At 40.8% G+C, this 24,970-nt stretch overlaps 1 protein-coding gene across 2 annotated transcripts in view; it reads right to left on the bottom strand.

The window, feature by feature from the left end:
• Positions 1-170: 170 nt before the first annotated feature.
• The window catches only part of IMPACT (impact RWD domain protein), a 32,313-nt gene continuing 7,513 nt past the window's right edge, over positions 171-24,970 (bottom strand). Inside the window, exons 4-11 of one of the 2 annotated variants that reach the window (XM_056521736.1) lie at positions 19,529-19,591; positions 18,739-18,824; positions 15,366-15,491; positions 14,213-14,313; positions 7,626-7,699; positions 6,978-7,068; positions 5,637-5,771; positions 171-977 (exon numbers count right to left, since the gene is read on the bottom strand). In XM_056521736.1, the coding sequence (XP_056377711.1) occupies positions 906-977; positions 5,637-5,771; positions 6,978-7,068; positions 7,626-7,699; positions 14,213-14,313; positions 15,366-15,491; positions 18,739-18,824; positions 19,529-19,591 (748 nt within the window). In that variant the 3' untranslated portion in view covers positions 171-905. The remainder of the gene's footprint in view (positions 978-5,636; positions 5,772-6,977; positions 7,069-7,625; positions 7,700-14,212; positions 14,314-15,365; positions 15,492-18,738; positions 18,825-19,528; positions 19,592-24,970) is intronic. The other variant, XM_056521735.1, reaches the window with a different exon arrangement.

Genomic DNA, 24,970 nt, shown 5'->3' on the forward strand with positions numbered 1-24,970 from the left:
GGCTTTCCGGCGGCAGCCATATGTGTGCAGTGAGTTTTGGAGGCGGAGCCGAGTGTCACAGTCACGCCGGCACACGGTCCCGCCTCCAAAACTCACTACACGCATAGGGCTGCTGCCGGAAAGCCCTGTGTGTATAGTGAGCGAGGAATACGCAGCGTATTTCCTACTGCCATAAATTTTGCACTGCGTATATGCCAGGTGGGAACGCACCCTTAGTGAGCAACAGATAAATGCTATTTGCTCTGTATATATAGGTCCTATACACATTTTAAAAAAATTGCACTATGACAGGTATGCTTGAAGTCTAAAATGAGGTGTGTCCTTAAGGGGTTAAACTGGAGGGGTCTCTAAGGGAGAGTTTTTTAGGCATGCTCTGTAACCAGTGCAGGGGTAGGAGATGGGCTGTGGCCACCCCCCATTGTGAATGGTGCATCCAGTGTTGATAGATAGACAGACCATAGAAAATTAGAAAAAACATTAAAAAAAAAAAAAAATCTTAAAAATGACATAGGTCCTTTTCTGATGGCATTTTTCTTTTAAAGGGGTTCTCCGGTGCTTAAACATCTTATCCCATATCCAAAGGATAGGGGATAAGATGCCTGATCGCGGGAGTCCCGCTGCTGGGGACCCCCGGGATCATGCACGCGGCACCCCGTTTGTAATCAGTCCCCGGAGTGTGTTCGCTCCGGGTCTGATTACGGGCGACTACAGGGCGGCGTGTGACATCACGCTTGCGCCGGCGTGTGATGTCACGCTCTGCCCCGCAATGCAAGCCTACGGGAGGGGGTGTGATAGCTATCAAATAGCTTACAAATCTGTTTAACAAATAAACCTCTGAAGAAGAAGGTATCTGCATCAAGTAATAAAACATTTGGACATTTTCCTTTATTATTTCCTATGGTAGATTAATGTTCTATTCTCTTCTTATTGTCTTTAGTATGACTTTTGTTCTTTCCAGCATGCTTTCCAGAATCTTCCTAAAATTATAAAAATAATAGTGTAAATCTATTAGCATTACAGATAAAAACAACAGTTTATCTCTGACATTAATTCAAAACATAATTTGCACAGGGTTTTTCTTCAAATGAGTTTAACGTTTAATAGATAGTTTAGTTTTTGTCTATTCTGCAGTAGTCTTCCCAAATCATATTAATTTGATATTTACACTTTCATTATAATGCAAACAAAAGAAAAATTAAATACAACAAAGCAGTCACAATGGCCCTGATTTACTATTGTAAAGCAGACATGTTTTGTTGGGCTGAGCGACAGATTTCAGCGCATTGCGCCAGAAATTCTGTCTGTGCCAGAATTGAAAAAAAAAAACGACCAACTCTCCATTTTACTGAGAAAATGTGAAAAGTGGGCGTGGTCGCCGAAAAGGGGCGTGTCCATTTTCAAAAATCCCAACATATTTACTAAGGTTTCCACAGAAAATGTAGTGGTTTTGAGCTGAGGAAAACCCGACAGATCAGAGCCTGTGTAAAAAAAAGGAGGGAAATGTAGGGAAAAGTGCAAAATGTAGGGAAACCTTAGTAAATACCGTGTAAAAAAAATTGTAGGGGATTAAAACCCATAAAGAAAACTACACTCCATTCTTAGTAAATCTGGGCCAATATGTTAATAGTAATGAAAATGTACATAAGGTTTCAGTTGCGGTAACCAAAAAAAAAAAAAAAAAAATGTATGCACAAAATTCATGAAAATTTATGAAAAAGAAAATAGACAAGCTATTGCATGCAAAAAACACATAAAATGTATATGTGAGAGCAAAGAACACCTGAGAGGTGAATGTTTCACCATTCTGTTTGTGTAAGAGTTGTGGAAAAAGTACATACAGCAAACAATTCTTCCACAGATGGGCACTGTTGACTCTCTGATCAGAATATCCTAAATTATATTTTTAGATTATTATGATAGGTTTGCATGGCTATAAATAACACCTACAAACTGTCTAAAACAACAGCCTCATTAAAAGCTTGCATATCAGTGTGTTTTTTACTGGTAGTTTTTAAAAGTTTAGGTGTTTTACTAAACTGATCTGAAAAATAAGCATGTCACTTTTTTCGGTGCTGATATTCTGCTCTGCTTTCATGCTGTTTTGAGCATTCCCCATTGAAGTCAATGGGACCTGGAAGCGACATGTTTCTGGGACTTTTTTTTTTACACTTTTCTAGGGATTTTTTGTCAGTGTGAATATACCCTAAGGTACATTTTCTAAGCTAAATATTTTTGCTCTCTTTTCACTCACTGGATGACATTACACAGCAATGTAAAGAAGTTCGGTGGGGAATCTGAACAGAGTCTGAAGAATAGTGATGAAATCTAAAAGGTATGTTTACAAGTACAGTAGTCCCTCTACTTACAATGGCCTCAGGTTACAATATTTTCAACATACAATGATCTTCTCTGGACAATTGTAACTTAAAACTATACTCGTACAATAAACATACAATGGTGGGCCACGCTCCCGTTGTCAGTTGCCGGCTGTATTAATCTTATAAAGCTTATTATTCTCCCTAAATGTCTATATGTACTGGAGCATGCTTCTGTGCCTGTCCCTAGGTATTTCTTTGACTCTATTCACTCTCTCCTCTCCCCATTCATATGGGGCCCAAACAGGCCTAAAATTCACCTAACTACATTACAACGCCCCAAACTGGAGGCGGGTATGTCCCTCCCTGATCTCTATTTGTATTATTTAGCGGGCCAACTCCGATATATCAGGCATTGGATCTCTGGCGATGTGGAGACGAACTCGGAACAATCTCTGGCTAGGTTTGTCCCCTCTTTGACCCTGCGGATGCTGTTGGACAGTCTAACCCTTGGTGGTAGAGCCTACCTCCATCTCCACAAATTAGCTATAAAGGTTTGGAGGGCCGCCAAGGGAATATATGGTTATACTGATGTCCCCGAGGATACCCCTTTGTGGCATAACCCCCACCTCACACATATGAGCGATGAATTGGACCCAGCTTTCTGGCAGGAACTGGGACTACTCACCTTAGGACATGTATATCGTGACAATGTTCTCTGTTCGTTTGACCATTTACAATCCAGCCATGATTTACCAATAACTTGTTTTTTTTAAATATCTCCAGCTCCGTCACGCATTGAACGCCCAGTTCCCCATAGGTAGCTCACCGATTTCCGCCTTCCCTCTCATAGGGGTCTTGAAATCACAGGGACCTAGGGGGCTGGTGTCCATCCTATACACACACCTTATTCAGGCCAAGAACTCCCGCTCCCCAGTGCCGGAGGTCCGGCACTGGGAATCCCATATCCCCAATTTGACTAAGAATGATTGGGAGGACATTTTCTCCTCCCACATGCTTGTGTCCCCGGCAGCTAATAATAAATTGATCCAACTGAACATTATTCATTATAACTATATTACCCCTCTTAGGCTGCATAGAATGGGTCGCTCTGACTCTGATGCTTGTCATCGCTGTGGTGCTGCCAGGGCCGACTTCTGGCACTTAATATGGGCATGCCCTTTTATAATGTCATTTTGGCGCGAGGTCCTCCACCTCTTGGCCACCCTTGCTCAACCTTCCCTATCTCTTGATCCTTTGATTTGCCTCTTTGGTGTCTTGGATGAGGAGATATGGACGCATCACACATGCACACTTTTGTGGGAAACCTTGTTCATGGCCAGGAAGGCTATTGCCCTCAAATGGATGGACCCGGCTCCCCTACCTTATCTCAATGGAAGGCTCTTGTGAATGCTACACTACCTTTCTCACATATAGTCTATAAGAACAGGAAATGCCCAGGAAAATTCCTATCTGTATGGGATGGCTGGTGCTCCTCTCCATTAACCCAATGTTCTTACTCTGTGTCCTCTCCTCTGGCCCTGTAGTGGCCCCTCTGATGTTTTACGCGTTGTCTGATGTTACTTCAAGTCTATACTTCTTTCTGTGGTTGTCTTTGTCACCTCTTTGTCATTTACCTCGATGCGTGGGTCGACTTTCTCTGTTTACCTACAATCCTCTAGGGAACACAGTGGTGTCCTCATGACTCACTGTATGGTTCAAGGTTATAGTTTTAGGCGTTTATTCGCCTCTTGTCTCCAGTTATCACTACCTCAGTTTGGTGATGTTCATTGTATCTCTGATGTACATTGTGATACAAGTTGGACTATTCTGTTGTTTACATTCTGTTTATTTGTAATGGGCTCCATGGCCTTAACCTGTATTGTATGGGTGTATATTGTGTCCACTTTAATGGGCCTGAGGTCTGATGTTGTTTACTTTTCAATAAAACAAATAAAAATTAAAATAAACATACAATGCTACAGCCAGTCGAGATCTGTGAAACATGTCAATAATTGGAAGAACTGACCAATCAGGATGAGCATTTGACTGGTGAAACCCATAGTTACATCGTACGATTGATGTAAGACTGTTTTGATTGATTGATTGATGTAAGTACTGTAAGATGTACGATTGATGTAAGATGTCCATCAAGTTCAAACAAGCAGGTGAAGGGAAGGGGTATGGGAGGGGATGCTATGCTTCTTCATATGCATTAATGTTATACAGTATCGTTCTAGGAATGTATCTAACCCCGTTTTGAATCCCTCAACTGTTTATGCTATGACCAGTTCCTGAGGTAGACTGTTTCATAAATTCACAGTTTTTATGGTAAAGAAAGCTTGTCGCCCCTGGGAGACTAAACCTTTTTTTCTCCAGACAGAGGCAGTGCCCCCTTATCTTTTGAGGTAGTTTTACCTGGGACAGTTTTTTCCCATATTTATTGTATGGGTTATTTATATAGTTAAATAAATTAATCATATTCCCCCTTAAACATTTATTCCGAAGACTAAATAATCACAATTTTTTTAATCTTTCCTCATAGCTAAAATGTTCCATGCCCCTTGCTTATCTCTGTACCCATTCCAGCTAGATAATGGCCCTTTTATGAACTGGTGCCCATAACTCAACAGCATATTCCAGGTGATGATAATATCCTGCTCGCCTTAGAAGCAGCTGCTTGACATTGCACCTGTATTACTGACGTGCATGCACTCACTGGCTGTCTGTTAGTGCCTCCCTACAGTCCAGAAAGGTACTACATGTTCTGTACTACTCTTAGCTGCTCATTTGGACACCAGATGGGGCAGCTCCCTTTAACTTTTTTGGGACATTGTGTATTCTGTACAGGACCCTGAAGAACTGAAGAAGCTCCTGTCCTCTACATATAAAGTGGTTTACAGCTTCCAGCAGATATTTCTTACTTTTATATGTAAGGAATTGCTTTATCTGAACTCGTTTATCAATTTATTTATTTATTAATCCTTAACCCTGACTTTCCCATATTGAGACTTAACAACCAATTACCAGGTTTCCATAGAGTTATGGTCACAACATACAATGGTCGTCCTGGAACCAATTGATATTGTAAGTTGAGGGACCACTGTAGTATATTCGCTGCAGATTTTATGTTGATGATTTTATGAATTATTTATTTATATTAGTTTACTCTTATTCCTCTAGTATACTTGAACACAGCATAAAATCAGTAGCATGAATTCTGCACCATAAAATCATCAGCATATATGTTAGAAAACTGCCTTAAGATTTAGAAATGTTTTATTTTTCACCAACAAACATGTAAAAAAACATAACACTCACTGCAGAATTTGTGTAGTGATGCTCTACCAGTATATTTCGTGCACAGTTATTGATATGTTTAAAGCGATCAGGCCCAAGAAGAATACCTCCATACCATCGTGACACAACCACCATTACATCTCTGGCATCCAAAATCTAGAAATGAAAAGACAAAAAAACTGTTGAAATTCTGGATAATACTCTTACTAACAGTGTAACAGAGGTTTTGGCATGTAACAATTTTTCTACTTCAGGGCAGATAAGGTTTGTATCCCAATGTTTCAAATAAAGGGGTGTTCATATTTTATTATTACATTACTTACAGAATAAATGCTCAGAAAGTTCCTATTCACGGACCAACATGCTTTTGTTCCCTCTGTAAGTGTAGTAGGCTATGCTATTCTATGCAGACACATACTTTAAAAATGTTTACTGCACAAACAGAGCAGCTGTGCTAACTTAAAGGGGTTATCCAGGAAAAAACTTAGAAATATATTATATATCTATCTCAACTGGCTCTAGAAAGTTAAACAGATTTGTAAATTATAATAGCAAACTTCAGTGTCGCTCACTACACCGGTCTGATCCACCACACCTGCGCACGGACACGCCGGTCCCGCCCTCGGCCCAAGGCAATGCAGAAGAAAGGGATTGTCCAGCGCAAGGCTTGGGAATAAAAGTTTGTTCTTTATTGGAAAATTCACAGAGATCACTCGACAGAGGACAATGTCTGACGCGTTTCACACATAAGTGCTTAATCGTAGACTGACCAGTCTACGATTAAGCACTTATGTGTGAAACGCATCAGACATTGTCCTCTGTCGAGTGATCTCTGTGAATTTTCCAATAAAGAACAAGCTTTTATCCGCAAGCCTTGAGCTGGACAATCCCTTTCTTCAGATTTGTAAATGACTTCTAATAAAAAAATGTCAGTACTTATGAGCTGCTGAAGTTGAGTTGTTCTTTTCTGTCTAAGTGCTCTCTGATGACACCTGTCTCGGGAACTGTCCAGAGTAGAAGCAAATCCCCATAGCAAACCTCTTCTACTCTGTGCAGTTCCCGAGACTAGCAGAGATGTCAGCAGAGAGCACTGTTGCCAGACAGAAAAGAACAACTTTTTGGAGCCAGTTGATACATAAAAAAAAGTTTTTTCCTGGAATACCCCTTTAAAGCTCTCAAATAGTGCTTCTTCTGTATGCAAATGACAAGCACACAGTAGATCCATTACGTTTACAGACTACATCCAATTTGTTACACTATTTGTACATTTAGTAATCTAAATAGTAAAAATGTACATTAGCTAAATATTTGACTTATTATATCTACTTTATACATACTGTAGAGAAGTTGAGTTCTACATACCTGCATAAGATGAAGAAGTCTTTTACCAGCTGCTGTTTCCCCATCATCCTCACAGTCTTGTATAAATGAGTTTGTCTTTTTAGAATATATCCTACATTAATACACAATATATTGGATGGCATCACTGTTTACAGGCCACCTGCTCACTCAAGGCCTTTTCTGACATGTGCTAGATAATGCTTGTATTAGCCAAACAATCACTCTAAAAAGGGTTCAAGAAACAAAGTCCAAAAGAGTCAAAGCGGTAAATTATCAGGACTGTCAATATTAACCTTAAAAGGGGTTGGCCACCTTTATGCAGATTTAAAAAAAAATAATCATTGCTGCTTTATAATGAGTGATTTACGTATACAGATGGGTTTCTCTTCAGCCCCGTTCTGTCACATCACAGAGTTCCAGTGCTACTCGGTCCCCTGTCCCTGTAGGCAGCTGAATGGCTTATCGTCCACATATGGCTTAAACATACACTGTGCACATGTACACATAGCAATGCACTGCTGGTGCAGAGGACAAGGCACAGTGATCTGTCTTTAGTCAATGTTCTGCAGTTTTTCGTTTTGTTTGCCTTGACATGTTGTGTGATGTTTACACACACATTCGAAACATTCGTTCTGAAATATTAACTTATGAAATAGAAAACCAGCTCACCTGTAAGCATATATGTTATGAGTCGCACTAGCAATTTTCTTGTTCTCATACAAGTTGTTCAGTACTTCTTTTACCTAAAATAACATAAAACAATGTTACAAAGCTGTAGCATTATTGAGGTATTTATAAACATTAACATTTCTTTAAAAAGTTATAAATGCTGTATGCATGATCTATAAGTTCGCCTACAAGGTGCTTAAGACATAACAATAGCAGATTCCCGACAAATACAATAATACATATAAATCCACTGTCCACTTTATTTATATAACATAACTTATAATGTGGCATCTATTAAAAAAAGGTGTATCAAACATCAGACATAAAAAATCTTAGAAGAATGGAATTTATTAATAGTGTCTAAAAGACCAACCAGAGCTAAAGTTCCAATTCTTCAAATATTCTGGTAAAATGAGCTCCAATTTGTTTCTATAAGCAACAGAGGACATACAGGGACTCAAGCTGAGAGGACTGTAGGATGATATCCTGTACTGGGACATTTTATATATCACAATGCCAACAGTTATGACCCATCAAGGTATTGACTCCACAAGACCTCTGAAGGTGTCATGTGGTACCTGACACCATGATGCTAGCAGCAGATCGTTTAGAGCAGTGTTTCTCAAGCGCAGTCCTCAAGACCCCTCAACAGGTCATGTTTTCTGGATTTAATTTGTCTTTTTTAAAAGGTGATCTTATTATGGTCAGTGAATCAGGCATCCCTCCCCACAGTTATATCACCTGTAAAAGACTAAGGAAATACTGAAAACATGTCCTGCTGGGAAGTCTTCAGGACCGCGCTTGAGAAACACTGGTTTAGAGAGAACGTGTCAGCTCTAGATCATGCACAGAGCCCAAGTGTCAAAGGGGCTGAGTTAAGCCACAGGATGCACACCTTCTCTCTCCCCCACCTTTCCTTGCTTAATTGACATTCACAGCTCAAAGCTAAAAGCCAAGCACTGTACATCAACTAATGAAGGTGGGAAGGGGTGGGGGAAGGACAGATTCCCTTTAACCCCTTCATGACCCAGCAAATTTTGATTTCTGGCTCCTGTTTTTTTCCTCCGTACATTCTAAGACCCATAACTTTTTTGTTCTTCAACTGACAAAGTTGTATTAGGGCTTATTTTCTGCTTTTTTTTTATCATACAATTTATTACACAGCCCGAAAAAATTATATGCAGGGCAAAATTGAAAAATCTATGAAATTGCACAATTTTGTAGGGCAATCATTTTTTGGAGTTCAAATTACGGTAAATCTGACATTCTATATTTATTCTATCAGTCATTATGATTCCAATTATATCAAACCTGAATAATTTTTGTTACTTTTTATTGTTAAAAAAAATGTAACCTGTTGGGGAGCAAGGGTGTACCTGTACGCCCGTGGGAATTTCGGTCCCCCACCGCGAGCCGGTCGGGGACCGGGATGCCTGCTGAAATCATTCAGCAGGCACCCCATTGCAAACCCCTGGGGGGCTGATCGGGTCTCTGATGACCTCATAGCCTGGAAAATAGGGATGATCGGAGCTGTCAAAGACAGCCCCGATCATCCTAAAGGAAAGGAGCGAGGTAGCAGGGGTGCCATCTCCTTCCCCTATCCCCTGCCATTGGTCGGTTAGGACTGACCGACCAATGGCAGTTGGGGCGGGGGGTTAAAGCTAAAATCCCTGCTCTGCCAGGCCCTGGATGTCCGGGCACAGTGGGGGGGGGGAAGGTGGCGGCGGGTGCCAAAACGGCGAGGGACCGGCGGCAGTAAGGATGCGGCGGCGTAGGCAGCAGTGAAGATCAGTGGTAAGTGATCTTCACTGCTGCCTTCTAGGAGTTGCCAAACTACAACTCACAGCTTTTGGCTGTCTGGGCATTCTGGGAGTTGTAGTTTTGCAACATCTGGAGGGCCACAGTTTGGAGACCACTGTGCAGTGGTGTCCAAACTGTAGCCCTTCCAGATGTTGGAAAACTACAACTCCCAGCATGCTGAAAGTTGTATTTCTGTAACATCTGGCCCTTCAGATGTTTCAGAACTACAACTCCCAGCATGCCTGGGCAGTCTGGGCATGCTTGGAGTTGAAGTTCTGCATCATCTGGAGGGCTACAGTTTGGACACTATTACACAGTGGTCTCCAAACTGTTCTCCTCCAGTCGTTGCATAACTACAACTCCCAACATGTCCTTCGGCTGTCTGGGCATGCTGGGAGTTTTAGTTTTGCAACAGCTGTGGGCACACTGGTTGAGAAACACTGAGTTAAGTAACAAACTCAGTATTTTGCAACCAGTGTGCCTACAGCTGTTGCATAACTACAACCCCCATCACTCACGGACAGCCAAAGGGCATGCTGGGAGTGTTAGAAGTATGCCTCGAGCTGTTGCATAACAACAAGTCCCAGCATGCCCCTCAGCTGTCACTGCATGCTGAGAGTTGTAGTTTTTGCAACAGCTGAAGGCACACTGGTTGCGAAACACAGAGTTTGTTACCTAACTCAGTGTTTCGCAACCCACAGATTTTTTGAACAGTCGTCCGTAAAAATGAAAAATACAATTTTTCAATTGCACAGCCCACTGTTCCAAAGATCTGTCAAAAGCCAGTGGGGTGTAAATGCTCACTGCACCCATTCTTACATTCCGTGAGGGGTGTAGTTTCCAAAATGGGGTCACATGTGGGGGGGGGGTCCACTGTTCTGGCACCATGGGGGCTTTGTAAACACACATGGCCCAGACTTCCATTCCAAACAAATTCTCTCTCCAAAAGCCCAATGGTGAACCTTCTCTTCTGAGCATTATAGTTTGCCCGCAGAGCACTTTACATCCACATATGGAGTATTTCCATATTCAGAAGAAACGGGGTTAAAATTTTTGGAGGCTTTTTCTCCTATCACCCCTTGTGAAAATGAAAAATTTGGGGTAACACCAGCATTTTAGTGAAAAAAATAAAAAATTTCAATTTTACGTCCAACTTTTGCAGAAATTTATCAAACACCTGTGGGGTGTTAAGGTTCAATGTACCCCTTGTTACATGCCATGTGGGGATTTTTTTTTGCTGTTCTGGCACCATAGGGGCTTCCTAAATGGGACATGCCCCCCAAAAACCATTTCAACAAAATTTGCTTTCCAAAAGCCAAATGTGGCTCCTTCACTTCTGAGCATTGTAGTGCGCCCGCATACTCAGAAGAGATGGGGTTACACATTTTGGGGGGCATTTTCTCCTAATACATCTTGTAAAAATTGTAAATTTGAAAAAAAAAAAAAAAATGCATTTTAATGAAAAAAAAAAAAGTTTCATTTACACATCCGAGTTTACTGAAAAGTCATCAAACACCTGTGAGGTGCTAAAGCGTAGCTGTCAGATCCAACAAATTTTTTTTTTTTTTTTATATATCACTCAGTACCTAATCCTGACCATGTACATCTAATTTTTATATGTCTAGCACCTTTATTTATTTTTTTCTTACACTTTTAATTTAGCTCACTAGTCTGAATTCCTCTCAAAGTAAGGGGGCGTAGCCTCACTGTGCAGTCTCCGCCCCCTCCCTCAGTATGCTGTCTGCTCACATCTCCCATAGCATTAGCAAAACTACAACTCACAGCTGTGAATCAAGGAAGTGTGTCCATGACAACGGTGATGATGCATGGACACAGCAGGACTAGTATGTGTCCAAGCAGACAGGGGGGCAGTTGTCTGACTGGCTTTTTCAGTATGAAATACAGAAAATTTTCTAATGAAAGCAATTGTAAAACCTATTGGTTATACATGCTTTACAACATATCAAAAGTTTTTGGATCTGACAGTGCCCATTTCAGGCTCACTGTACCCCTTGTTACGTGCCATGAGGGGTGTAGTTTCCAAAATATTATGCCATATTTATTTATTTTTTTGCTGTTATGACACCATAGGGGCTTCCTAAATGCGACATGCCCCCCAAAAACCATTTCAGCTAAATTCACTTTCCAAAATTCCATTGTCGCTCGTTCCCTTCTGAGCACTCTAGTGCACCCACAGAGCACTTAAAGGGGTACTCCGCCCCTAGCATCTTATCCCCTATCCAAAGGATAGGGGAAAGGTGTCAGATTGCGGGGGTCCCGCCACTGGGGACCCCGAGATCTTCGCTACATAACCCCGCTGTCATTACTGCACAGAGCAAACTCGCTCTGTGCATAATTACTGGCGACACAGGGGCCGGAGCGTCGTGACGTCACGGCTCCGCCCCCTCGTGATGTCACGGCCCACCCCCTAGATAAAAGTCTATGGGCGGAGCCGTAACATCCCGATGCTCCGCCCCTGTATCGCCTGTCAGTACGCACAGAGTGAGTTTGCTCTGTGCAGTAATGATAGCGGGGTGCTGCAGGGGAGATCTGACATCTTATCCCCTATCCTTTGGATAGGGGATAAGATGCTAGGGCAGAGTACCCCTTTAACGTTCACATACGAGGTATTTCCTTACTCAAGAAAGGAAAGTTACTTATTTTGGGGTGCATTTTCTCCTTTTACCCCTTATAAAAATTCAAAAACTGGGTCTACAAGAACATGTTAGTATAAAAAAATGGACATTTTGAATCTCCTTCAATTTGCTGCTATTCCTGTGAAACACCTAAAGGGTTCAACTTTCTGAATGTAATTTTGAATACTTTGAGGGGTGCAGTTTTTATAATGGGGTCATTTATGGGGTATTTCTAATATGAAGACCCTTCAAATCTACTTCAAAACTGAACTGGTCCCTGAAAAATTCAGATTTTGAAAATTTTGTGAAAAATGTTAAAATTGCTGCTATACTTTGAAGCCTTCTGATGTCTTCCAAAAGTAAAAACATGTCAACTTTATGATGCAAACAAAAAGTAGACATATTGAATATGCGAATCAATATAACATTTATATGAAATGTCTATTTTCCTTACAAGCAGAGAGTTTCAAATTTAGAAAAATACAAAATTTTTTAATTTTTCAGCAAGAAATGATACAAGTATCGACGAAAATGTACCATTATGTTAAAGTAGAATATGTCATGAAAATACAATCTCGAAATAAAATTCTTAAGCAAAAGCATCCCAAAGTTATTAATGCTTAAAGTGACAGTGGTCAGATGTGCAAAAAATGCTCTGGTCCTTAAGGTGAAAATGGGCTCGGTCCCAAAGGGGTTAAACCTTAAAATATATTTAAAAATAAACTTTGTTCATTGCCATGTTCTCACCCCTATAACTTTTTTATTTTTCCACCTATATAGCTGTTTTAGGGTTTGCTTTTTGCACCATGGGCTGTAGTTTCTAATGGTGCCACTTTTGTGTAGTTCTGTTTTTTTGATCACTTTTTATAAAAAATTTTTGGGATGTAATATAACCACAAATCAGCAATTTTGGCATTTGGATTTTTTTTGCGCTTGCACCGTTCACCATGCAGGATCAGAAACATAATTTAATAGTTCTGACAATTATATACGCGGCGATACCAAATATGTGTATTTTTTTTTTTTTGTACAGTGTTTTACTTAGAAAAAGGGGGGTGATTTGAATTTTTATTAGGGGAGGGATTTTTTTATATTTTTAAAATCATTTCTTTCCTTTTTTTATACACATTTTTTTGGTCCCCTAGGGGCCTATCATAAGCCATATGGCTTACATAGATCAATGTAATGCTATTGCATTACATTGATCTATGAAATCTGTGCTCGATTGCTAAGGGGTGCCTAATTGAACCCTAGCGGGGGGCGGTACGGGGCATTATCGGATTATTGGCAAGGTAATTGCCGATACCGATAACATTCAAAATCGTTAATATCAGCCAAACCGATAATCGGTCGATCCCTACTACAGACCCATATAAGGGCTTATTTTTCACGTCACCAATTGTACTTTGTAATCCCTAATCTATATTTTAAAATAATTCTGAAATCTTGCAGTTTTTCTTCTAAAACTAAGCTGAGACTTCTTGTTCTGTATGTGATGATAAGGACGAGGCTGCTGGAATGTGATCTGTTCATAATTACAGTGAAAAGTTACACCGTAGAATGACCTTTAAAAAGGCGCAAAAAAAATGCGTAAAAATCTATCCCATGCAAAGAATAGAGTCAGTTCCTATATTCATTGCGCCTTTGTCAATGGGGCTTGTTGTAAAGCATATCACTAAATGCTGTTAAAACAGCTCAGGAAACATGGCTAAAAATATTACATAAAAATTACAATAAGAAACTAGAAAAAGAGTCAGTATCTAATCAGTAAATAAAACGAGTTGACCCACTTTAGTAAAGTGGGATCTCAATGGATCAGACTTGATTTTCAGCACATCTCACAATTGATCGGTCGGACTGAGATCTGGGGAATTTGTAGGCCAAGTCAACACCTTGAACTCTGCCATGTTTCTCAAACCATTCCTAAACAATTCTTGCAGCGTGGTAGGGTGCATCACGCACCACAGAAGTTCCACTCTTGATGTTTGATCTCTCTTTATCAACAAAGTGGACTCTGTCAGCTCAGGTTACAACTACTCATAGCTTATGGTTTCTTGGACTGCGAGAAGTTCCATGACTGATGCTGATCCTCCCCATTGTGGCATTGTGGCTTCCTGAACTGTATACACTTTGCTCATTGATCACTCTTACCTGGCCTGGATTATTCACTGGCGCTAAATGTGCCTGAAATGTACTCCTCCTGTCACTAATCGGTTCTCCATGGACAACTGAGGGAATCTCTTTACCAAAACCTAAAAACAATAGGACAAAATAAATGTAAAAACATTAATCACAATCCCAGGATTCTACCTATAGCACGAGTGAACTTTTGTGGTATTTTTAACAGCAGACAAAATCTCCAACAGCAGCTAACTCTTCTGCCACCCATTTTTCCCATGGATACATAACTCGCATTCTATACCTCCGCCATTCCTTCTTTCAGCAATCCAACTGTGTATACAGATCATTGATCTTTATAAAACTATCCATCTCTTTTTTGCCAATTTATTTAAAGGGCTAAACCGCTGAGTGAAACTGCCAGGTGTGCCACGGCAAGATGGGGACTGGATGCACTAGGATGCCTGTGGCTCTTTCTGTGGGATGTATGAATGCATGACCTACCTATGGGGGTGAGCTACCTTCAAAGGGCAAACTACCTGCTGAAGGTCCTAAATATAGAGGGAAAACTACCTTATGGTGGGCCCTAACAACAGTAGGAGAACTACCTTCTGGGTGTCTACAGAGGGCAAACTTCCTACAGGGGTCCTATCTACAGGGAACAAACTGCAGGGAGCTGCAGGAAAAAAATGCATGAGACTGCACTAAATACAGAGGAGCTGAAAGGGGAGCTGGTTTTTAGGAAGGATTCCTACCTACAGGGAGCAACCTACATATGGGGGAGGCAAACTACATACTGGGGAAACTACCTACAGAGAACACCAGCATACTGAGGGAACTACCTACAAGCCAGCATACTAAAAGTAAAGGATCGGAATATTTATGCTATATTTTAGTTTGGATTTTTTTTTTATAAATTAGCAAAAATTTCTTCATCATTCTTATCATTTGGTATTGACCGCAAAATGATTTAGTACAAGACCACAAGATAACAACATAACAACAAGTGAAAAAAGTCACTTGGTATTATGCATAGCTGCTTCTTGGATGTTTTTGACTTTTATAGAAAAATATTCACCCTGAGGGGTGTCTCAGGGTGGAAAAGACTGGTCTATCTCATCAGATGTCTTTAGTTTGCATCTCCTGTTATTTTCCTTTTGCCAACAACATATGATATGATAAATACCTTCTAAAGAATCAAAAGCTCCATCAATAACTGAACATGTTAACAAGTCACTCAATAATTCAGAGCTGGAAGCAATATTGTCATCGTCCGCCTCAGTTTCTTCTGTCGTAGCTTTTGAACTCGGGGCTGTAAGGGCAAAATATATCTTATTACAACACACCAACATCTACTGAATTACATTTATTTTTACCCAAGTATTGCCCTGTGCTAAATTTAAAGGTTTGTTGGTATTTCTTTGTATGCTGCTTGATTTTCTTTGTAAAAATTACCTGTAATATTCAATGCAGATGAAATACTTTATTACTTGGTCTGAGGACCTCATCCATTCCGAACATTAATTGATTAAATCGATTCCCACAGTAGATTTATAGTTCTTGAATTACAACAACATGACACCCAGAAAAGCTCCCTTGTTACTTACAACTATGTTTTGCTGTAAAAACAGCATTCAAATAAAAACTGTTTCAAACTTCTAAAGCAGAATAAAACAGATAAATCAGACAAAAGGTTGCAATAGCGTTTGGTCGCCCCTAGCGGGGGCACACTAGAAGGAACTGAAAGATCTATCAGCCACCAGAGGACGCTGAACACAGCCAAAGGGTCTGAGAGACCAGAGTTAGCTATATACCTTTTTATTTTATTTTTTTATATATAATAAACATGGTGGGAAAATGGGGGGCAGGGAGCCTTGCAATGTATCTGCACCGCTCGAGCCCGAGTGCCCACCATAGTAGATCCACGTTTCCCTCCTGCACTGACATGGACATTAATGAGTGCACTAGAACTCCATAATCTGGCGGGGGAGGTCCCTGAGAGCGCGCAGCCCGAAGGGGAGTGGGCGGAGCTTGCGCCCGTATGTACAGGCCAAAGCCACGGCCTAAATTAACACCTTAATGACCCGGCCATTTTTTGCTCATCTGACCACTGTCACTTTAAGCATTAATAACTCTTAGATGATTTTACTTTTCATTCTGATTCCGAGATAGTTTTTTCGTGACATATTCTACTTTATGTTAGTTGTAAAATTTTGTTGATACTTGCATCATTTCTTGGTTAAAAATTCCAAAATTTGATGAAAAATGTGAAAATTTTGCATTTTTTTTTTACTTTGAAACTCTCTACTTAAAAAGGAAAATGGATATCCCAAAAAATTATATATTGATTCACATATACAATATGTGTACTTTATGTTTGCATCATACAGTTGACATGTTTTTACTTTTTGAAGAAATCAGAGGGCTTCAAAGCAGCAATTTTCCCAAAAATTTTTAAAATCTGAATTTTTCAGGGACCAGTTCAGTTTTTAAGTGGATTTGAGGAGCTTTCATATTAGAAATACCCAATAAATTACCCCATTATAAAAGCTGCACCCCTGAAAGGATTCAAAATGACATTCAGTAAGTGTGTTAACCCTTTAGGTGTTTCACAGGAATAGCAGCAAAGTGAAAGAGAAAATTCTAAATCTTCATTTTTTTTACACTGGAATGTTCTTGTAGACCCAGTTTTTGAATTTTTACAAGGGGTAAAAGGAGATAAATCAACCTAAAATTTGTAACCCAATTTCTCTCGAGTAAGGAAATATCTCATATGTGTATGTCAAGTGCTCTGTGGGTGCACTAGAGGGCTCAGAAGGGAAGGAGCGACAATGGGATTTTGGAGAGTGAGTTTTTATGAAATAGTTTTTGGGGGACATGTCACATTTGGGAAGCCCCTATGGTGCCAGAACAGCAAAAAAATAAAAACCCACATGGCATACTATTTTGGAAACTACACCCCTCAGGGAACGTAACAAGGGGTCCAGTGAGCCTTAACACCCCACAGGTGTTTGACGACTTTTCATTAAAGTTTGATGTGTAAATGAATTTTTTTTTATTCAACAAAATGCAGTTTCCCCCCCAAATTTTACAGTTTTGCAAGGGGTTACAGGAGAAAATGTCCCCCAAAATTTGTAATCTCATCTCTTCTGAGTATGGAAATACCCCATGTGTGGACATCAAGTGCACTGCGGGCGCACTACAATGCGCAGAAGAGAAGGAGTCACATTTGGCTTTTGGAAAGCAAATTTTGCTGAAATGGTTTTTGGGGGTCATGTCACATTTATGCTGCCAGAACAGCAAAAAAACAAACAAACAAACAAAAAAAACACATGGCATACTATTTTGGAAACTACACCGCTCAAGGAACGTAACAAGGGGTACAGTGAACCTTAACACCCCACAGGTGTTTGACGACTTTTCGTTACAGTCGGATGTATAAAAGAAAATAATCTTTTTTTTCACTAAAATGCTGTTTTTTCCCCAAATTTTACTTTTTTACAAGGGGTAATAGGAGAAAAAGCCCCCCAAAATTTGTAACCCCATTTCTTCTGAGTATGGAAATACACCATGTGTGGACATCTAGTGCTCTACTGGTGCACTACAATGCTCAGAAGAGGAGGAGCGCCATTGAGCTTTTGGAGAGAAAATTTGGTTGGAATAGAAGTCGGGGGCCTTGTGCGTTTACAAAGCCCCTCCGTGGTGCCAGAACAGTGGACCCCCCCCCCCCCATGTGACCCCATTTTGGAAACTACACCCCTCACAGAACTTAATAAGGGCTGCAGTGAGCATTTACACCCCACCCTCCTAGTGGAAAGAGCATATACCCATCAGTATCTGTGCCCCCAATGAAGAGCGACCAAGAAAAACACGTTATGAACCAGGACTAAAACATGAATAGTGATTTAATGGCACATGGAAGCTTTCATCTATAGATGAAGGTAAGTTTTAAAAATATTGTCCCATGGTTAAGACTTATGCATCAACACCAGTCAGACCCCTGCGATCTCAAAAATAGGAACTCAAGTCTCTCTTCAAAATAGAGCAGTGGTAACATGTGGGCACTACTGTTCCATGCACTCTCTATGGGAGCTGCAGAAAAAAAAGGCTTTCTCTGCCAGCTCCCATAGAAAATGAATGAAGAATGCATGACCACTGAATTTCACGCACCCCTCAGCGATCAGACAATCCTGTGAATGGTGAAGAGAAGCTAATCCTGCCAACACATTCGTCAGTCCATAGGATCTTCTAAATGATCTTGAAACAGCCTTTTAGAAAACACAGGAGTTCATTGCCAAGGGTCGGCGCTTGACTATCTGTAACCTGCTGCAGCCAGCTGTCTTACAACCAGACACGGGATTGTGTGAGGGAAGACATCACTGATCTCCTGGGACACAAAAAAGAATGCTTTATGGTTTATTCTGAAATGATGCAGCAAAAAGCAGCCAAGAACTGGGCTAAAATCCCCAGGGTAGTCACAGGCAGCTTTTACACAAATCGTGCGAGACCTTTTAATCCCTTTAAGATAATGAAATATAAAAGTTAACACTCTTAACAACCTGGAGATGATGTTTTGGATTTATCTTCTAGAAATTCTCTAATCTTTTCCACCCATTGGTAAAGGATGTTCTCACCAAGATTTTGCCTACAATTGTCAAAAGAAAAAAAAGAAAACATAGTAAGTTAACAATGGCCCATAGCCTCTAGACCCCATTGCTATTTCTCCTTAGATGACAAGTTTTCGTTCAAATCTTTTTTTGGGGCATTATTAGAAGCATTATTAGAAGCATAGATTTATTTTGGACAGGGGGCCTCTGCTATAAGGTGTGCCCCTGGGTAATATATTGCACTGATACGCCTGTGCCTATACGTGCATTTATATGTCAGCTACCCATTCCAAGAGGTTGCTGACGTATACTTGTGTGACAAACAGCAGAATGCTGGACTTTTATACTTTCATCCATGACTGCTTTGAACTCCTGTATGTAGATGCCTGAAAAATCTGTGCTCTCTGCTGACACCTCTGTCCATTTTAGGAACTGTCAAGAGCAGGAGAGGTTTGCTATGGGGATCTGCTCCTATTGTGGAGAGTTCCTGACTCAGACAGAGGTGTCAGCAGAGAGCATTGTGGTCAGACAAAAAATAACAACTCAACTTCCTCCGTAGTATACAGCAGCTTATAAGTATTGGAAGGATTAAGATTTTTAATAGAAGTAATTTACAAATCTGTATAACTTTCTGGATCCAATTGATATGAAAAAAATTGTTTTCCACCGGAGTACCCTTTTAAGCAAATACAACTTTAATTTACTGTAATACAATAAAAATAATAAAATTTGCATAACTTACAAATAAATTTCCTCTAGAATATTTGATATTGTCATACGATCTTCCCCCCGAAGCCATGGAGCACTGTATAGGAACATTTACAGTACAGAAATATGATGCAGAGAACAATAAAAAACATGTGACTATCAATGTTTCCTTGTAAAACAAACATGTAATGCTCCTCATAATGTTAAGACACGAACTAAAGGTATAAGGAATTAAAGAAATCCTGCTGCCCTAACTGCAGGGGTCCAAGGATGATATGAAGGTCTATGTTTCACCACAAAGCACTGCCATATTTAAAGATAATACAACTTTGCTAATGCAACTATTTTGTAGTACTACTGATAATATGACTTTTTTAAAAGATAGAATTATTATCCACCGTGACAGCCCACATGAGAGATAGTCCCATAGGACCTAATAGGAACAGGAAACAGAAAGGGTTAAAAGCCCCTCCCCCCCGGCACCTTCCCCAGTGTTTTACAAAATAAAAAGGGACACCAGAAAAAGTAATGCCAGTAGAAGAAAATAACCCCCACACCAAAAAAAAAGGGAGGGAAATAATGGGGCTGTCATGGTGGACTCAAGAAAACCGAATTATCGGTAAGTAAATAATTCTATCTTTACATATCGTCCACCATGACAGCCCACATGAGAAATAACAAATAAACATCATTAGGGAGGGACAATGGCCTGCAGAACCTTTCTACCGAAGGCCAAATCATGAGACTATAATGTTTAAAAAAGGTATGGGGATTTGACCATGTAGCTGCCCTACAAATCTGATCTATTGAGGCAGCAGATCTTTCCGCCCAGGATGTTGACATTGCTCTAGTAGAATGAGCTTTCAGACCGTTAGGGACTTGTTCCCCACTAACTTTATACGCCTCAACAATGGCACTCTTGATCCACCGGGCTATAGTACTTTTGGAAGCTTTCATACCCTTATTTGGACCTTGGAACTGCAAAAGAAGATTAGAGTCTTTCCTCCAAAGACTTATGACATCCAAATAATAGAGAAGACATCTTCTAACATCTAACATGTGAAATTTCTCTTCCTGTGGATTTCTTGGATTAGAGACCGGTGGAAGTAAGTAACCACTTTAGGGAGAAAAGAAGGATCTAGTCTGAGGGTTACTTTGTCATCAGATATGGACATGTATGGTTCATTGATTGACAGGGCTTGAATTTCTCCAACTCTTCTAGCAGAAGTAATAGCTATGAGAAAAGCTAGTTTAAGAGTGATAAATTTTATAGAACACTGATCTAAAGGTTCAAAGGGGTGAGAAGTGAGAGCAGATAGCACCAAGTTAAGGTTCCAAGAGGGTGTACGGATTAGAGTTTTAGGTTTCAGTCTAGAAACCGCCTTAAAAAACCTTTTAATCCAAAGATGATCTGCAATCTGATGATCAAAGAAAGCCCCCCAACGCTGCCACTTGGACTTTTAATGTACTAAGCGAGAGTCCTTTCTCAAATCCCTCTTGAAGGAAATCCAAAATTTGTGGATAATTGGGATGAGATGGGTCTGGTTCAATTTGTTTACTCCAGGATATAAATTTCTTCCAGATTTTTAGGTATATTTTTTAAGTAGAGGGTTTCCCACTCTTCAATAATGTAGAAATGACATTTTGAGACAGACCTTGTCTCCTCAAATTTGACTCTTCAAAATCCAGGCCGTAAGATGTAGGTTCTGTAGACCCTGATGAAATACTGGGCCTTGAGATAGAAGGTCTACCACTAGAGGTAGAGGGAAGGTGGGGGGTGGGGGGGTTATTGCTAGACTTTTCAATAGACAAAACCACCCCCTCTTTGGGCAGTATGGGGCCACAAAAATCACTTTTGAATTGCTGTCTCGGATCTTCGCTAGAGTTCTTGCAATCAGAGGAAAAGGAGGAAAGGCATAGGCCAGAGGAAATTTCCAATTTTGAGCTAATGCGTCTACTGCCAGCGGCCTTTCTCTCGGATTTAGAGAGTAAAACTGAATGGTCTTGGTGTTCTGACGGGAGGCAAACAGATCTATAGAGGGTTGACCCCACTTGAGAACCAGTAGATGGAACACAGAAGGATTTAGGGACCTCCGACTTTGAAAGTCCGCTATCTGATTGCAGGATCCCTTCAGATGAACGGCCGTAATGGAGGAGACATTTCTTTCCGACCAAGCAAGGATTCTGGCCGCAATAGCTTGAAAAGCTTTGTGCCTTGTGCCCCCCTGATGTCGCAGAAAAGCTACTGTTGTTGAATTATCTGAGTACATTTTTATATCTTGATTGAGAAGGAGAGTTTTGGCTGACACAAGGGTCTCCCACACAGCTCTTAGTTCCTTATAATTTGAGGAAAACTTGTTTAGACGAGGAGGCCAGCGACCTTGGAAGTACTGTCCCTGTACATGAGCACCCCATCCCCAGGCACGTGCATCTGTAGTCACAAGGACTGGATCTGACAGCCAAGGGACCCCTTTCTTCAGGTTTGTGGCTGCCAACCACCAATTTAGAGACCTCACTACCCCGGGGGTTAATGTGAATTTTTGTCTAGCGTCAGTTGAGATCTGTTCCATACAGAAAGAGTCTGAGCCTGAAGCTGTCTTGAGTGGAATTGAGCCCATTTGACCGCAGGAATCGTGGAGGTCATAGACCCCAACACTGACATTGCTTCTCTTATAGACACCAGTTTTGATTTTTGAAATTTTCTTATCTTTGACTGGATAGTTTCTATTTTTGCTGGAGGTAGAAAAGTTGCTTTTTTGACAGAGTCCAACAGCATGCCTAAAAAGATCTTTCTGTGGGATGGAAGAAGATCCGATTTTTCTAGATTGACAATCCACCCCAAGTTCTGGAGATGCTGTATTACCAGATCCAATTGAGATAGGAGAAGATGTTTTGAGGAGGCTGTCATAAGCAGGTCGTCTAAATAAGGGATCAAAATTGTATTTTGTAGATGAAGATGTGCTACTACCTCCACCATTATCTTTGTGAATAACCTCGGAGCTGATGAGATTCCGAAAGGAAGACACACAAATTGGTAATGGAAGATTTGATCCCCTATCTTGACCGCAAACCGGAGATACTTCTGATGCTCTGAGTGAATAGGTACATGGTAGTACGCATCTTTGAGGTCTAGGATAATCATTACTGCATTGGGAGCTATCATGGGAATCGCTGTTTTCATTGATTCCATTTTGAATCTTTCGTAGGAAATGAATTTGTTCAGATATTTTAAATTTATTATCGTTCTGAACGACCCATTGGGCTTCGGGATCAGAAAGAGGGAAGAGTAGTGACCCTGACTCCTCTCCGATGTCGGAACTTGAGTGATAGCTCCCAAATGCAGCAGATTTCTTACCCCCTCCGGCATTCTCTCTTGCAGGAGAGGGGAAGGTTGATTTGAGACTAAAAATTTTTGAGGTGGGAGGGAGGAAAACTCTATCTTGTATCCTACCGACAACAGGTTTAGGATCCAAGGGTTTGTTGTTACAGATTGCCACTGAGGCACAAAATGCTTGAGTCTTCCTCCCACCAACCAGCAGTCATTGCTTTTTGGCAGGTTGAGAGGGATTTAGGAGGAGATCTTTACCTTTCCACCCTTTGGAGTAGCTCCACCTACCCGTTTTTCCTTTCCCCCTATAATTTGACCTTCCTTGGGGCCGAAAAAATTTTTTTGCAGGTTTTTTAGCTTTTTCTTCTGGAAAAACATTATCATCTGCGGCCTTTCCTAAAATATCTTCCAAAAAAGGCCCAAATATAGATTTCCTATACAAGGTATGGCACAAAGTTTATTCTTGGAGGTGGGATCCCATTTCCAAAACTTTAGCCAAAAAGCTCTTCTGAATGAATTTGATAAGGCAGCGGACTTAGCCGCCATTCTAACAGATTCAGCCGAAGCATCTGCCAAAAAACCTGCCGCCATTTTTAACATGGGTACAGAAGCCAATAAGTCCTCTCTAGGCGTTTTATTCTCAATGTGTTCTTCTAACTGAGAAAGCCAGATTACACTAGTAGCTGCTATGTTCGGGTTCAAAATGGCGCTAGATGCTTGCCAGGTTTTTCGTAATAGACCATCCCTTTTTCGATCCATGGGGTCTTTGAGTTGGCATGAATCCTCAAAAGGAAGAGATGTCTTCTTTACCACTTTTGATTATTGGCAGTCTATTTTAGGAATGTCATTGCATAATTCGATGTCTTTTCCTTCAAAAGGCAATCTATTTTTTATTTCCCTGGAAATTTTATAATTTCCTTTTAGGGTTCTGCCATTCATCCAGAATCAGACTTTTCAGATTTTCATGGATAGGAAAAACACATTTTTTTTGCCGGTTTTAACCCGCCAAACATTTGATCCTGGATAGACGTAGGTTTATCAACCTCTTCCAACCCCATCACACCTCTGATTGCCTTGACCAAAATATCAGTATACTCTGCTGAGAAAAAATATTTTACATTTTCCTTAGGAGGAACAGAAGACACTTCGCCCTCTTCCACCCCTTCAATATCTGATCTGGAGACAAGATCATCCTCCTCTGAATCAGATATATCCATAATTTTTGCTTTTTTAACAGGAGGAGCATATTGAGATGGAACTACAGGGTAGTTACTAGGTGGAAGAAAGGCGGCAATACAAATTGCATGAGAGGAGGCAGACTCTAATTTTGGATAAGTATTAACATCCAAAGGAGCCATTAAATGAGAACCAGATAGCGTTTCAGAAACACCAGGATTTTGAAGAGGATTAAAATTAGCTAAAGAAGCCTGAATTTCTTGGCGTATAAGCGACCTCAAATCCTCAGAAGATCCCAACTTTTCCTCTTGTACCACTTTAGAAATGCATTTCAAGGATTTTCCTTTCTTTGGAATTTTAGCTAGGCACATAACACATTTATTTTTAGGTTTCTGAGAGGGTTCCTTGTCTCCCTGAAAGAGAGAAGGGACCCACTAAGTAAAAGAGCAAACATATCTTTGCAGCCCTATATTCATAAGCAGGAAAGATGTTACTTACAGAGACCAAAGGAACAGGCTGCTCAGCAGAATCAGCTCTGGAGGAAGCCTGAGAGTCCATGGTTAGAATAGAAACACAGCACAGACACAGTGGAGACACTGGTTCCCTACCTTTAGGCTCTGCAGTTTGAATTTTGGCGCCCAGTGACATCACTTCCGGTCCACTGCATCTCCGTACTGCCCGGAACCAAAGTTTCTTGCCCGGTTCCCGGGGGACCACGCAAGCTGCTGCACAAGGACGCAGCCGGCCAGGAAGTGCCACCGGAACTCTGCTACAGCACGCCTGCCGCATACAGAGCTCCGGTAACTCCCAGCGACATGCGGCCCCAGAGATGCAGGAAGCCTGCGAGCGAAGCACAGGGATCCTGGGACCAGACGAGGGAAGGCTGCACTAAAGAAAGGAGGGCTTCCCTCCTGTACAGGTACATAAACCCCCTCAGGAGCGCCGTATCCTGTACTCCCGGAGGTAGGGGAA

The sequence above is a fragment of the Hyla sarda genome, chromosome 5 (genome assembly GCF_029499605.1).
Source record: "Hyla sarda isolate aHylSar1 chromosome 5, aHylSar1.hap1, whole genome shotgun sequence".
Taxonomy (NCBI): Eukaryota; Metazoa; Chordata; class Amphibia; order Anura; family Hylidae; genus Hyla; species Hyla sarda.